Here is a 15,002-nt window from a genome sequence, read left to right on the forward strand (position 1 = left end):
GTTCTGATTGGCTTCATAATCAGATTTTTCATTGCACCTTTTTATTTCTTAGGATGTCATAAATAATAATTTTCAAAACAGTAACTGAAAATTACTTTCTTTCTAGAGTTTTACCCAGAGCCTGAAAAGGAGAATATCCTTGAAAAATATATATTATGCCTGTGGAGTGACTTATGAAATAGTATCCAACATACCAAAGGTAAATCACAGTATACTTCTCTGGCAAATTCACAGAAACCAACAGAATTGACCTACTGCAGTGGGTGATACTGATTAGAAAGTAAGTCTCCTGCTTTGCTGGTATGGGGCAGGTTGCCAAAGTGGATGTACTGAAGTTCAGTGTGAGATTGTATTTATCTTTAAACAGTTGAAAACTGTGGGGATTTTGTTTTCTCTTCTACTGTATTTAACCGAGTTTTTGAAGTTAAGCTATTTTTGAAAGCCTATTAGTGTCTGCAGGGAAAATATAGGGGGTACTCAGAGGAATGTTCAGGTTACTGAGAATCTGAGTTCACAAGAATATAAATTACTTGTTATAGAAAAAAGCTTGTACAAGTTGTAAATGTACTATAAAATTTATTTTAAAAGTAAACAAACTGGACAAATGAAAACATAAATAGTCTTGAAACCCTGTAATTGTCACTTTGTTGCACTACTTAAATTTTAAACTCTAGGGAAATCACAGCATATTTTAAGGAAGGAAATTACATTTCCTTGCCTAGGAAGTTGTCATTAGTTGAACCTTTACATACACAATTTCAGGTTAAATATGCATTTTTTCTAGAAGTGATTTACTACAGCAAATGCTCAAAACTTCTCCTAAGCTTGATCTCTTCAGCATCATTTACATCTCTATGGAACAACCCTGGATCATTTATTGTAATTAGGTTCGCTGGTTAAGTTTAAGATGCCAAATTCAAATTAATTTCTGCATTGAACTGGTCAAAAAAGTGAGCTAAAACAATTGACTTTCCTTTTTGAAACCTTGAATGGTGTAACTTGTACTTTAGGCTACAGAAGAAATTGAGGATCGTGAGACCTTAGCACTGATGGCTGCAAGGAGTGAGAACGAGGGCACATCCGATGGCGAAACCTACATTGAGAAATACACACGTGGTGTGCTGCAAGTGGAGAACATTCTGAGCCTTGAACGGCTAAGACAGGCAAGGAAAATGCATTTCTTGCAATCTTTGCACTGGGTTATGAGAATTCCAGAGGAGATTATGAGAATTCAAGAGAAGATGACCGATCTTTTAAAAATACTGTGTGGCTTTTTTTGTTTCAGTTGGGTTTTTTTCAGAGATCATTGGACAGATAGATGTAAGATGAAGTTCTGTGAAGTACAAGTTTCCAGGGGTGGTGGATGTAGTAACAAAAGTTGGCAACGATGTAGTACTCAGAACCTGAACAAGCAAAGGCCAAAGAATGAATTTCAGACAGAAGCTTCGGTGGTTGTGTGTGCAAATTAAGATTTGTGAATGCAAGCCCTGATTGCTTCTGTTAGCTACACTGAAAAAAAGTCCCTATCCTGCTTGCTCAGTTCTCCTGAAGAGACCATGGCATTGCTGTTAGTGTTTTGTTCTCTTTTCACAGGCAGTCACTGTCAAAGAGGCTCTCTCCACCAAAGCCAGGAACATCCGCAGGAGCATCAGCACTCCGAATGTGCACAACGTAAGGAACCTTCATCATTAGCATGGATGGGGCAGGGGCTGCTGTCGTGTGCTGATGTAATGCTTGCACAAGGAGATATGGTAATGATTACTCTGTGCTGGGACTAACCAGCCTGCGGGGAAGTGGACATGAAGTGAAATCCCATCCCCAAAATTGTCTGTCCTAGGAGATAACAAAGTTATCAGGAAAGAGGGAGGGTTGGTTGGAACTCTTCTCCTTTTACAAGGATATCCATTTGGGAAGTAGTTCAGGGTGACAACTGCCCTGATTCAGATTATTCTTACGTCCAAATCCCTTTAACTTTTTTCATGGTATAAGGGGTAGTCTCCATTTTATGTGTTCTCTCACTCACTCATACAGCAGAAATGTAGATGTCTTTATACATAATCTGGTCTGAAAAGAGAAAGCAAAACAGTTATTAGGACTAAATGACCATAGTGTTTCCTCAAGGTATTACATCTCACAAATAAGGGGTAGGCATTTTGTCATTCTGTCTGTTGGTGTTCCATAGGTGTCCTCCTGTAGTCGACTGGATCTTTCTGCCTGCGATGAAGATGACAAGGTAGGGAAACGTAGCAACAAACAGCTCACATTCCCAGATTTCCCACCCCCACCAGAAGCAAGATGTGTTTGAGAACTGGTGGGAAAAAAAAGGAAAATAGAAATAGTATTTTCCTTTAATAGCATTGAAAGCAGTTGATTTACATTATGTACTTTGAAGTTCTGCACCCATTACCCATATAATTTTGCATTAAACCTTATTGTCCTTCTCAGCCCTTCATATAAGAATTATATAAACTGATATGTAAGAAACAGAAAGAGCGAAACTTTAACTACTTCTCTGACCAGCTAATTGCCTTTAAAACAATGCATTTCTGTGTGATAGGAAAATTGTCTGAAGTCAGTAATTGACATACCTTTGGTTTGTGAGGTTTGGTTGACTCTTAAAAAAAACCACCTGAGTTTACCTATTGATTTTTTCCACATTTGCCTGCATCATCATAATACAGATTTATGTATTTTTATTTTTTTAGGGTTGGTCTGAAAGTCACCTAGATATATCTGACTGTTGTTCCAGTTATCAAGATGTATCATGCTATGGTACTTTACCCAGGGAGTCACCTCGCAAGAGCAAAGATGGCAGTGGTGAGATTTCATACATGTAATGACAGCACTGGTGGATTCTTATTTACTGCATTAAACTGAAAGTTAAATTCCCAGTGCTCTTTTCCTAATAAATGTGTTACTCAGCTTCTACTTAAAGAACTAAACATACCCTGGAAATAGGGGAGAAAAGGAGAAATGCATAAGACATCCAGGAAAGGGGGTAAAAGAGGTGGGCAGAATGTGCTAAATATAAATCAAAACTGTAGAAGAAAAAAAAAAGAAAAAATCCCACCCAAAACAAAACACTGCACATAGACACACAAAAGATCAAAATGCAGCTGCTGTTATTTTATGAATTTAAAGATGAAGATGCTTTTTTTTAAAGCGGGAAGTGTCCTTAGACAGGTTCTTTACATGATATGTGGATATTGTCTGTGCCTCCCTGTCAGTGTGTCACAAGTGCCTTGTTTCCTTCAGGTCACATTGAACAGGCAGTGGAGGTAGAAATACTGCTGCAATAAAGTGGGACTGGGGGTTTATTCATTGTTTCCTTGCTTATAATTTCCTTTTTGATCATGCTGCCTGTTCTGGATGGCTGGTTTTGTTACAGGGCAGATTTGCAGTCTTGTGGGCAGAGGTCAGGTCAGACACAGGAAGCAAAGAGCTTCTCAGTTCTGTTTTCAAGGACACTTCCCACTGCTTTTATGACCAAGATGAAAAGGAGAAATGTTGGAGCCTCAGAATGGAAGGGGCAGATACTGCTGTTCTCTGCTTTCCTTCTGTTTCCAGATTTCTCTGAGGATCTCACAGAGCTGTGCATTATTTCATGCCTAGGCCAGTGGTTAAATTCTTAAATACTGAGATTTTTCTGTAGCCAGCAACTTTGTCAATTGCATGGCTTTACCTTCAGTTGTTTTGAAATATGATCTTGCAGTCAGGATATGAAGAACTGAAATACACTTTTTTTGCTTTTTTACCTAGGTGTTGTAGCAGAGAATTCCCATGCTTTAATGGCCAGCCCTTTTAAAGCATTTTCTCCCCAGCCACCAAAGTTTTTCAAGCCCTTAATGCCAGTGAAAGAGGAACATAAAAGGAAGACCCCACTTGAAAGCCGACCTCTACTTAGTCAAGAGGTAATCTTTGAAAACCACCTGCTTTTTTATAGGAGATGGAGTGATTTTGTGTACTTGGCAAATCATTTGCATCTGTTGCAACAGAATTTTGTAATTCTCTGGTAAAAGTATTCAGGTCACTCTTTATATCTCGTGGAGTTTTGCTTTTTGGAGTTTTGTTTTTTACCTGAATACAGGGTTTGTGGATTTTGGGGTTTTTTTACTTCTTGGTATATATTCTCCATTACAGGATACTTCTATTTTAAAGTAGCAGTAACTACTTTACTACCTTTACACTTTTTTTTTTTTATTCTTCAGTAAGATGTTGGTGTGGTTTTTTTAATAGATGAAATGTAATTCTGTGAAACTGTTCTGGGGTGGCTATAATTCGGGCCTTTATTTCTACCTTCAAACTCTGGGAAGAGTGCATGAGTTCCCCTACCCATTAACTTGAATTTTGATGTCTGTATGGCCAGCATGGGTGTTTCACCTTCATCACATTTTCACACCTTTCTGACTTGACACCCAGTTAGCACCATGGTCAGAACTGTGGTTTGTGTGATGTGTTGTGTGTCTCAACCTTTGCAGAGCATGCCTCCATCTCAGGTGCACTGTGCTGACTGTGCTGTGCCTGCAGGAAGCAGGGCCAGCAGCATGCCTGAGGAGAAGATTGTAAGTTTTGTACCACTTTCTGTCTCAAGGCCTGGTGGTGGGCTTGAGACACCTCATGCTACTCCAGCAGGAAAAAAGTACTTGTGAGGTGGAAATAACCACTTGTGACTGGTTGTAGGTTATGGTTGTAACAGTTGCTTGCCTGGCTTGCAAATGCATTCTGTCATTGGAACTAACTCTGCTGGGGTTTGGTGTTCTGTTTTTGTTTTGTTTTGGGTTTTAATGTTTATGTGTCATATGTCTTGTGGGGTGGGGGGAGAGGGGAGGCTGTAGCATTTACAGGGCACAAATGATCAAGTAAAGGATGGGTTAGTGAGCCGTGCTGTTGTCACTCTAATATACCTTGTATGTTGCCTAGATTTTGTGACTATACCCCAGAGTAAATGGAATGATCCCATTTGGTGTAAGTAACCGTGCATTTAGGTGTGGGTACACTATAAAAGCTTATCATTGCCTGACATGGAAGTAATATGACTAAAATAAGATTGCCGCTCTTAATTAACCTGCAGCCTGTCTTCATCATAATTCAGGTGGAAATTGAGGTGGAGGGCTTTTGTTTTAATCTTCACTTGCTAAATCCTTTTCTCACTGCTGCTTCAATAAAAGATGTATCTTTTCTGCTGTATGATGGTTTTGGTTTTGGGGCTGTGGAACATGGCTGCAAATGCTTTAATCAGAGCTTTAGATTTAAAATTCAGAACCTTCAAATTATTTCCTGTAAGTCCTATGGGACATTCTTCCACAAAATTCCAGTGATGGGTTCTTCTATTCAGCAGTTATCTTCATTCCTACCATATAGCCAAGCCATTAAAAAACCTGTTCTGGATTTCTAATGCTGTTTTGTCAGTTGTTAGGTGAAAGTATCCTGAGTGATCTGCTGTATCTATTTGAAGCTTGGCTGCTGGGTTTGGGTGGCAGCTGTTTTATTCTTGATCATGTTAATTTTCCATAAGGTAGCTGACGTGCTGACTTGCACTGAGTCACTGATACAAATAGCATGAAGGCATTCGGAAGAAAAAAATCTTCTAGTGGGTTGAAAAAACATCCCTTAGAAAATAAATTGTTACAAAACTTTCCATAGCAACTTGAGGGCAGTTCTAATCCCTGGAGTGAAAACAAAGTCCCACCCCATGCATGCCCTGAATTAACCCAGGCACTGCCTGTGCTGTTTTCCACAGATACACAGAAGCTTTCAGAGCTAGGAAAGGGCAACATCCTGCCACCAGGCTTTGCCAGCTAGAAGGGAACTAATTCACTGAACACTGTAAACCTGCTGTAGCCAACAGAACCATAGAAATATGTGTTCTTTCAGTTCTCAGCTGCTTAACTCCTACTGACTTCTCCTTTGTATCAACACGGCTTTTTGTTTGGTTGCATAGGAAGTCAGATCAAGGGAACTGATCCACCCAGCTGATGGCTTGACTACCATGGAGTTTTTCATTTGGATCTAGTCCTCTGTCTGATGGCTTTTTAGACCCTTGAGGGTCCTGGGGAGACAGGCAAGAAGGAGCAGCTGCTAGTGGGGAGGAGGTTGACAAAGCTACTTTGTGTAGCCCAGACAGCCTAGGGTGTTGTGTTTAGCAAGTGATGCTTCTAGGGGTTTTATTGCTTTAGGAAAGAAGCCTTTGTTGGATGTAGGCTTCCCAGGCTACCCCATTTTTCAGAGCTGCAGTGAGTCCTATATTTTAACTAGGCTGAAGTATTCCAATATTCAAAACACATCTGCCAAAGGAAGGGGGGAAAAAAAGGCAGTTAACAAAAAATATTTTTATTCCGTTGGCCTGAAATAGAGCATTCAACCTGAAATTTCAGAGAGTAGTTACACATGCTTGATATTGCAGCTGTATCAAAACAGCATGATATATATAGGGGCCTGTTCTCTATAATATAGGAATACAGTGACTTTTGTTAAGGTCAGATTAAATGTTCTCATATTAAGTGTATTTAAATACTGCCAGTAATTAACATATTTAAGAGAGGGTTTGCTAAGAGGAAGCCCTTCTAGCAGGCAATAAAAATTGAGGCACCTGTGGTGCAACCACTAGATAAGTATTACTGATTTTTAAATTAGTAAAATGGGAACTAACTTGTTGAGGTTACTCGAGAGATGTAATTTAGGGATTTGAAAATGCAGATGCAAAACAGGTGTAGGGAAGCTGCTCTGTGCTCTTGCTTATTTTGCTTCTTTACTGCTAGAACTTGATGTATAGTCTTGTCTCATTAGTTCTTGCTGCCGTGATCTTTCTGTTACCAGTTCTTAAATCTGCTTTTCATTATAGTCATTCTGTTACATCCCAGGGAAGTTGCTGAAATTTCTTGACCAGTTTTTCAAAGATTTTATCTTTATTTATACCAATAGCCTGAGCTGTACAAGGCACCTTCTTTCTTTACCCCCCCCCCCATCTCACATCCACATAAATTTGAAAAACTCTGAAATTGCTTTGTTTCTGGAATTTCCCAATCAGAAAACTTAAGATAAGCTCTGAAAGGAAATATGTCTTGTCCCCACCAGGGGCATCTTTTTGTTTGTCACAAGGTGGTGTCTCCTCACCTATTCACAGCATTCCTCATAGCCCATGTTCTAGTAAGAAGTCTGGTTCTCTGTAGCTGAGCTTTTGTACTTATGATGACAGATAATCCTGAAATTGCACATGACTGTCACTGTGGTTACTTGTTTGGCCTTTCCTCATAGTTCACCAGTGTCTGTATGTCTGTAGAGCCATTTCTCAGTTACAGCCTCTTATCCAGTCTGATTCTGAACAGGGACCACCACCAAGGTGGAGTTTTTTCAGTCAAATGAGGAATCTTGCAAGTTCCAAAGGAGAAACAAAGAACTCTTATAAAAATACGTTTTGATCTCAAGGGGACATTTAGCTATTATCAACTAGCAATACTTTCTTAATTAAATGTTTATTAGTTTGGAGTTCATATATAATCTTCAACTTTATAAAGTATATTTGATAAACTCTTAGGTTTTAATGTTTAAAAAAAACAAACCCAAACTATAAGGTTCAGCACAGAACAAAACTTAGTTTTGCACAAATAAAATTGGTAAAAGGGAAGAAGTAAGCAGAATGATTGAGAAAACATCCCTCAGAGATGAGCAACTGGTATCCTGCAATATGCAAAAAAGATGCTTTGCATAAGGCTTTAGTGCTTGGAAGGATATTTGTAGTCTCAATAAAGCAGGTATTAATTTGTTCCTTTACTTCTAAAGGAGCTGTGGATTTCAGATGTAAGTAGCAAGATTTTCAACAGTATAAATAATACTCAGTAGTTTTACATTACGTTTTATAACACTATTGCTCCTCTTCAGAGAAATAAATAATTGCAAATGAAAGCCTTCATCCAAATTCTGTATGAAATACTCTGGAAGAGTGCAATGAAAATTTGAAAGCAAAGGATACCAAGCCTTTACTTGATCAAATAATAATCTGAAATGTGGTTGGATTTGTCAGATATATTTAGACAAGTAGAGACATCCTGTTGAGATACTGATAGCTGTGCTAACAAAAAATTAATATTATTGAAAATCTTGAGTCATCTTAAGAGGCCATTTTGCATGGGCAATACTGAATTATATTTGCTATGAGTTTGAACATGGTAAGAATGGACATGAGACCTTGTTACAGATAAGGACCATCTGACAAATGGGGAGAGGCTGGAATATGGAGCTGTTCAGCCTTCAGGAGACCAGTCACAGGGGCATCTTACCAATATATAAAAACACCCGATGGGCCAAGGCAGACTCTTCTCAGCAGTGTCCAGTGACAGGACATGAGGCAAATCCAAACACATGAGATTCCATCTGACCACAACAAGATGGAACAAGAAAACACTTTTTCTACTGTGGAGGGGGGGTGAAACACTGGAATGAGTTGTGCTGGAAGGTTGTAGAGATCTCAAAACCCACCCAATTGGACACTGTGTTGGACAACCTGCTCTGGCTGACCCAGCTTGAGCAGAGGGAGATTGGGCTAATTGACCTCAAGAGGTGCCTTCCAGTCCAAACAATTCTGTGATTATTCTGACATGGGCAAACTGAGCAAATCTGTTCCCTGTCTGGGCATTGGAAGTTTTGTTATACAAAGTTATTTGAGCAGTCTTGGCTACTTTGAAGTGAGGAAACATTTTCAAGAGGATGTTTAAACTGATGTGTTGGTACCCTGTGGTCATCTGGTTAACTGTTCTGCTTTTCCTTTGACATTGGTGAATCATAGCAGGTGTCTGAAAGCATCCAGGCACTTCAGATATCACACAGGATCTGCCTTGATCAGCATTTGAAATCTGCGATGCAGATAAAGGAACTGAGAAACAATGGGTGCTACAGTTTCTTTAAAGGACATCAGCCTTTTTTATTTTTCCTAAAAGACAGTTATTTGTACTAGAAATTTCCTGTAAACTAACCATTTTTACTATATATGTGTGTGTATACATACACCTATTTTTATACCTGCATATATATGTGTAAATGAAGACATATTTGTATATAATGAAGGAAGTACTTAAAGAAGCACCCATGTAGAGTCCTGCCTGCAGTATTTTATCTTGGGGGAGCAGCCCTACCATGTTGCCAGATTCAGATTCATCTTTACAGACTGAAGTTCTCAGCTTCATATGGACTCTGTGAAAGCCACATCTGTGGTCTGGCCATGGTGCATCCCCACACATCAGAGAGGCACCTCCAAATTCTGCTAGGATGATTAGTGTCAATTATTGCCCTCCAAACACGTACATGTGTACAATGCTTCCTTGAAGATTTGCTGTAATATTTGATCTTTCTGCTTCTATAGTCAAACATCCTGAACAAATTCAGCTGTGATAGCCAGGGGTAAGCAAAATTATTTAGCCTTGCTGATATCAGGTTAATAGAAGATCCCACTGTGCAAAGTTTTTAATAATCCCAAAGTTTTAAATAACCTGTATTGCAGCAGGAACTCTTTAAGGCCTTTACCATTCATATTTGTGTTTATCTTGTTAGGTAGTGAATTAACTCTATAAAATACCTTCAGTAGGTTTAATTAGTCTAAATCATGGGGAAAAAAAGTTTGTGTATGAAAATATGTAACTTTCCTTTTATTGGTTTATATTTTCTGAACTATTTAGAATTTATTTTCTAAAAATTGAATAGCTCAGTGTAGATAGGATATGTTCCCAGCAGCTCTTTTCAATGGTGTCTTCCATTCTTCAGAATAAAGAATATTAAAGGTACATGTTTCTCCATGCTCAGAAAGGAAAAAATCAAGGATGGTTAGTTTATTTTGGAAACCTCACTGTCACAGGTTCCTAATCCTAATTCCTCTTCTCATTTGCAGGACTCTGAGGAGGAAGACAGTGAGTTGGAGGCCATAAATAAGAAACTGATAAGTCCACAAAGTTTTCAAAATTTCCGGCCTTATGTACCGGAGGAGTTTGCTGACTTCAGTATTTACAATGCCAGCCTGGAGAACAGGGAGTGGTTTTCCTCTAAATCAGACTTCATGAGCTCACGTGTTCTTGAGAAAGAGGTGTCCCGCAGTCCCACCACTAGCAGCATCACTAGTGGCTACTTTTCCCACAGTGCCTCTAACGCCACCCTGTCTGACATGCTTGTTCCCTGTAGTGATAGCACAGACCAGCTAGCCAGTCACCCCAAGGAGCTGGACTCCACTGATCCCTTGGGATCATCCCTTGCACATGATTTAAGATCTTCCTTAAACAAGGAATGTCGAGAGTCAGAAAAGGAGTTAGCAAGAGAGAAGTTACCTGCGGTACCACTGAAAGAAAACAGTGCCTTAACAGAGCAAGTACCACTGTCACTCAGTGCCACTGACAGAGACTCTCAGCAGTTACCCAGAGCTGGATCCCTCTCAGCCCTAAGTTCCTTGGATGGGAAAAACACCATCGAATTTTCAGCATGCGAGGTGACAGTGGAGCACACAATGGACATTCTGGAAGATCACTCCTTTACTGAGTTCATGGGTGTTGAAGATGGGAAGGACTTTGACCATTCAACAGTTCCACAGTCGTGTTCCCTTCTGTCCTCTAATGGAGTGAGTGCCTCGGAGTCACCCCAGGGCCCTGGCAAGGGGCAGAGCCCCTGCCCGGGCCAGCAGAGCTCTGCAGCAGCAGCAGGTGACAGCTGGCTTGTGGATGCTGGGGAAAGCCCTTTTTGTTCTGGACTGCTGAAAGACTCTTCAGACCCTGAGATTTACCCCGACACTTCCATGGATGATTTTATTACGAAGGACCACTTGGATGGTTCGGACTGTGAAGAAGGTGCTTCTGCAGATCCAGCCCACGTCTTGCCCAGCTGGGTGGCCGTGGGCGAGCAAGTCTGTGTTGGAAGTAATAAGATGGGCACAGTGAGATACGTTGGAACGGTGGACTTTTCAGCTGGAATCTGGGTTGGCGTTGAACTCAATGTTCAGCTGGGTAAGACTAAATGTGTTCTGGGTTATCTATGCAGCTAGTGTGATCAATTTTTAAAGTCACAGTACAATCATTCTGTCCAGTTCAGTCCTGGGACGTACTTCCCGTTTCCTGAAGCTTGGTATCTAATATATCCAATCATCAGCTTTCTGGTTATAGGGATGCTCTGATCCACTTTTAACTGTCTGAAAGCCCTGCTTTTGCATGTTGTGGTAGTTCCCTGTTGGTACTCATCTGTTTTTACAAGTCAGAGAAACAAGCAAAACCTAAAGTTGACATATTATTTTTAAATCATTGCGTACACGTTCATGAACAGTATTAACAGTGTGCTTCACTTGTTAGTGAAGCACACTGACAGATAGGTTTGGTGTCAGTGGCTTTTAGAGATGTATTGTTGTTTTCCACTGGGGAAAGATGAATTCCAGAGCACAGGTTTTCTGTTACTTCAGAGGGGTCGGAAAAAGTCAGTGCTCTGCAAGTGTTAAGAAACTTCTATAGAAATGCTTCAGGTAATTTAAAAATATGTTTTTAGTAGTTTAACAGGTAACATCACTTACGCCAGAAGTTTGTCTCCAGCTAAATTTTAAGCTTTGCAAGCAATTGGTTTTGAGGACAGTTTATTTTGCAAAATGAACACAAGCTTGGCTTTTTAAACTGTTAGTTAACGAAGCAATATTTTAGAAAATCATCTTTTTGGTCACATTATAAGCCCTTCCTTCCAAGTTTGCTCTCCCTAGTGTATGGCGAGCATCTGGCTCTGTCACTCAGCAGGAACAATCTTGACTATTTGACAGATAACCAAAGCTGTTCACACTTCAGCGCCTCAATTGTATGTGCTAATGGCAGCACCAGCATTTAATCCTGTGCATTTCTTTCCATTGAAGGGAAGCACGATGGAATTGTGAAAGGCAGAGAGTACTTCCACTGCAAACCACGGCACGGTGTTTTCGTTCGTCCTGGGCGCCTCAGCAAAGCACCAGCTCCCACAAGGAAATGGAATAGCACTTCCCGGTCTCAGGCATCTTCCACTTCAGAGAAACGGAAGAGTTCTGTGCTTCAAGGCTCATCAGCCACTCCCAAGACAGGAGGAGACGTCCTCTGCCATTCAGGAGATGCAGCGGCTTCTGCTTTTTCTAGGAAACAGGAAAACAGGAAATCTTGGATTAACTAAACTGCAGTATTTTTGCACTTACTACACACATCACTGTGTAGAAAACTCTACGGATTTTTGAAGCTATTGTACATTTTAACCTGTCCATATGGAATGTGTATTCTCTAGAGTCCTTGACTTAATGCTCTAATTTTTTACAAATAATATATATATTATATATATATGAATGTGTATCTATAGTTTGTCTGCCAGTGGGCAGATGCGGCTGCACACTAAAACACAGTTAAAGCTGGTTGTAGATAACTGAGGTACTGGACTATTTGTTATGCAACAACTTGGGAGCTATATTTTAAACAACAAAAGATATTTTATTGAGGAAAAACCAGGATGTGAATCCGTATTCTTTAAAAAAAACCCAACCGCTGTTCTTAATTACCAAAGAACTTGTTTTAGACTGACTTATTTGCTGTTTATATCTTTCTATTGTAAATGTTTTAACTGGTAACTTGGTGCCATGTTCCTTTCAGTCACTGGGCACCGTGCAGCCTTCCGTGTTTAAGCACACTGAAATATCCAGCTGCTTCATATGTATTGTCTTCCTTGAGGCCTGCCACTGTGCTGACTTGGCATGGGAATGACTGATGATGCCTGAAGCTATGAGTCTGGCATTTCACATGTTAGTAAAAGCCAGCTGGGCAGTCTGACTGCAGAAACAGTATTACTGCAAGGGTGTGAGAGGACAACATTCTGGGTTTTTTTAGGGGGTTTTGGGTTTTTTTGGGTGCGGGGTGGGGAGAAATGGGAAATAAAGAAGCAGTAAATGGATCATGACTGCAAACTTTGCACTTGTTACTTGCTGGTTTATTATCAAGATGAAATAGAACCTGCTAAAGTAATTTTAATCTGTAAAGTTTATTTTAAAAATGGGAATGATGGAGGGATTTATGTCTGGTGCTCATGAATTCCTAAGAAGGTTGTTCCACATGTAGATACTGTAGATGACTGTACAAGTGTTCTGGATATTTGTAAAGCAACATGGTAAAAATGAGTGAAGTGAATGGCCTGCTGTATCTTTTCTTTGTTCCTTAGCAAGTGGATGATTGAGATACCTGGGACCTTACTGAAAAGCTGCTGTTCTTTCTTTGATTGTTGTGTACAGTAAGCGGACTCTCGTATTTTACTATTTACTGTAAAGAACTGTAATTTATATACTGCCATACTGTATTTAATTGGTGCAGACCTGTTGTGTGTTAGAATACAGACTGTTTACTTGGGATTTAAAAAAAATGTTTTCCTGTGTTTGGTACAATTACGCTTCATGCTCAAAGAGGGAGCTGTTTCTAGCTGGTGCTGCTCAGATGCAAAGGACGTGGTAAAAATGCTGAAGGATAGTGTGATTGGAGTGGACAACTAGATGGTATGAACCCATCTTACCAATAATGAGTCTCAGAGGAGAATAGCAGCCCCTGTGGATACACATTCCTCACCTTCTGCTTTCCCTCTCAGGGGAGGGAGTGAAGCCAGGAAACTCCTGCCAGAGAACAGAAACCTGTGGGTCAAGGGGAGATGGGACAAGTTCCTGGAAGACAGACAAGAGAGGATCATTGCTAAATATATAAAGGCCTCAGCTGCTGGCAGCTGGGAGGGCAGTGTGCTGGAGAAGGCAGTGAAAGGAGAGATTGTGAAGTGCAGTGCACTTGCCCTTGCCATGGCTTTTGTCCCTTCTAAGACTGCAGGATTCTTAAGTGTCAATTGATTTTGAAATGTGTACCTTTGCAGAACAGTTCATGCTTCTGGTGTCCACAGTGAGTTGCTCTCACTGCATTAATGACACTGCTGCTGGAGGAAACTACTGTAGTACAAAAAGATTTTATGCAGAATTATTTTATCGGGCACAGATGATTGTGGAACACTGCCAGGTGTCAATGCCAAAATCCCCAGTGTCTTGAAGTCAAGTTTAGATGTCACTTTAATTTTTTAATAAACATTTTAGGAAATCTACTTACACATTGGCATTAACATATTTGTCCAGGACCAGTACAAACAATTTTGAAAATAAATGTGGCCATTTTCTTATGGCACACATTCAGTAGTTACACCAGGTTAGCATCAGCCAGCATCAGCTGGGCTCTTCATTGTTTCAGACTGCTGAGAATACATAATGCATGATTGATTGTTTCAGAAACACTGGGACAATTGTGCTCTTGGAGTAGGAGATCTGTATATGCCAAAGAGACCAAAGGAAGCCAACCTTGTGTCCTTCTGTACCCATTTCACATAACCTATGCCATTGTGAGTTCTGTTGTTATTAAAAGACCTATACTTTTGCAAACCTTGCGCATTAACATGCCCTGCCCTGGGCTGATGTAAAGTTAGAAGGAGCACAGCTAACGGGTGCAATGATGTGATAGGAAGATGAAAGCTCTTTGGCTGATGTGCTCCTCAAAACTCTAGTACATAAACAGAACTATTTTTTCCCTGTTAGCAATGTTAGATTAGGATTTTGCTGTCTTGAACTTTGGATTCGAAGTGGAAAAAAATTGTGGTGATAGTGCAACTGTGAATTGTTTTGTTTTTTTTTTAACTTTAACTAGCAGCTGCCTAGTAAGCACAGTGTACAGTCTCTGTAGCAAGATCTCAATTTTCAAAAAATCAAACACCAGTCATGATACTGAATAACATTATGCAGAGCTAGTCCCTCATTCAACAAACCTGCCATCCTGTTTGTTTTCCCAATCTGCAAAGAATTAATGGATTTTGACATCAGGGTCATTAGAATGCTAAGTAATATCACGCTGGCTTTCACCTTGTTTTCTGAGTGTATGATGTGCTGTTTTTTCGAGCACGCTTGCCTTTACGGAGACACGGAGCGCTCAGGGAACAGCTGTGACAGCCCAGCAAGCACCAGCACAAGCGTT

The 15,002-nt window shown here is 40.1% G+C and overlaps 1 protein-coding gene across 3 annotated transcripts in view; it reads left to right on the top strand.

Annotated features, from left to right (window-relative positions):
• KIF13A (kinesin family member 13A) overlaps nt 1-14,091 on the top strand; it is a 105,512-nt gene extending 91,421 nt beyond the window's left edge. For 2 of the 3 annotated variants that reach the window (XM_036401020.2, XM_036401029.1), the window contains 8 exons: nt 107-199; nt 1,011-1,163; nt 1,594-1,671; nt 2,183-2,233; nt 2,706-2,817; nt 3,760-3,911; nt 9,878-10,976; nt 11,858-14,091. In XM_036401020.2, the coding sequence (XP_036256913.1) occupies nt 107-199; nt 1,011-1,163; nt 1,594-1,671; nt 2,183-2,233; nt 2,706-2,817; nt 3,760-3,911; nt 9,878-10,976; nt 11,858-12,144 (2,025 nt within the window). In that variant the 3' untranslated portion in view covers nt 12,145-14,091. Of the gene's footprint in view, nt 1-106; nt 200-1,010; nt 1,164-1,593; nt 1,672-2,182; nt 2,234-2,705; nt 2,818-3,759; nt 3,912-4,478; nt 4,563-9,877; nt 10,977-11,857 lie in introns of all 3 variants that reach the window. The other variant, XM_036401037.2, reaches the window with a different exon arrangement.
• Nucleotides 14,092-15,002: the final 911 nt, after the last annotated feature.

This window comes from Molothrus ater, chromosome 1 (genome assembly GCF_012460135.2).
Source record: "Molothrus ater isolate BHLD 08-10-18 breed brown headed cowbird chromosome 1, BPBGC_Mater_1.1, whole genome shotgun sequence".
Lineage (NCBI taxonomy): Eukaryota > Metazoa > Chordata > Aves > Passeriformes > Icteridae > Molothrus > Molothrus ater.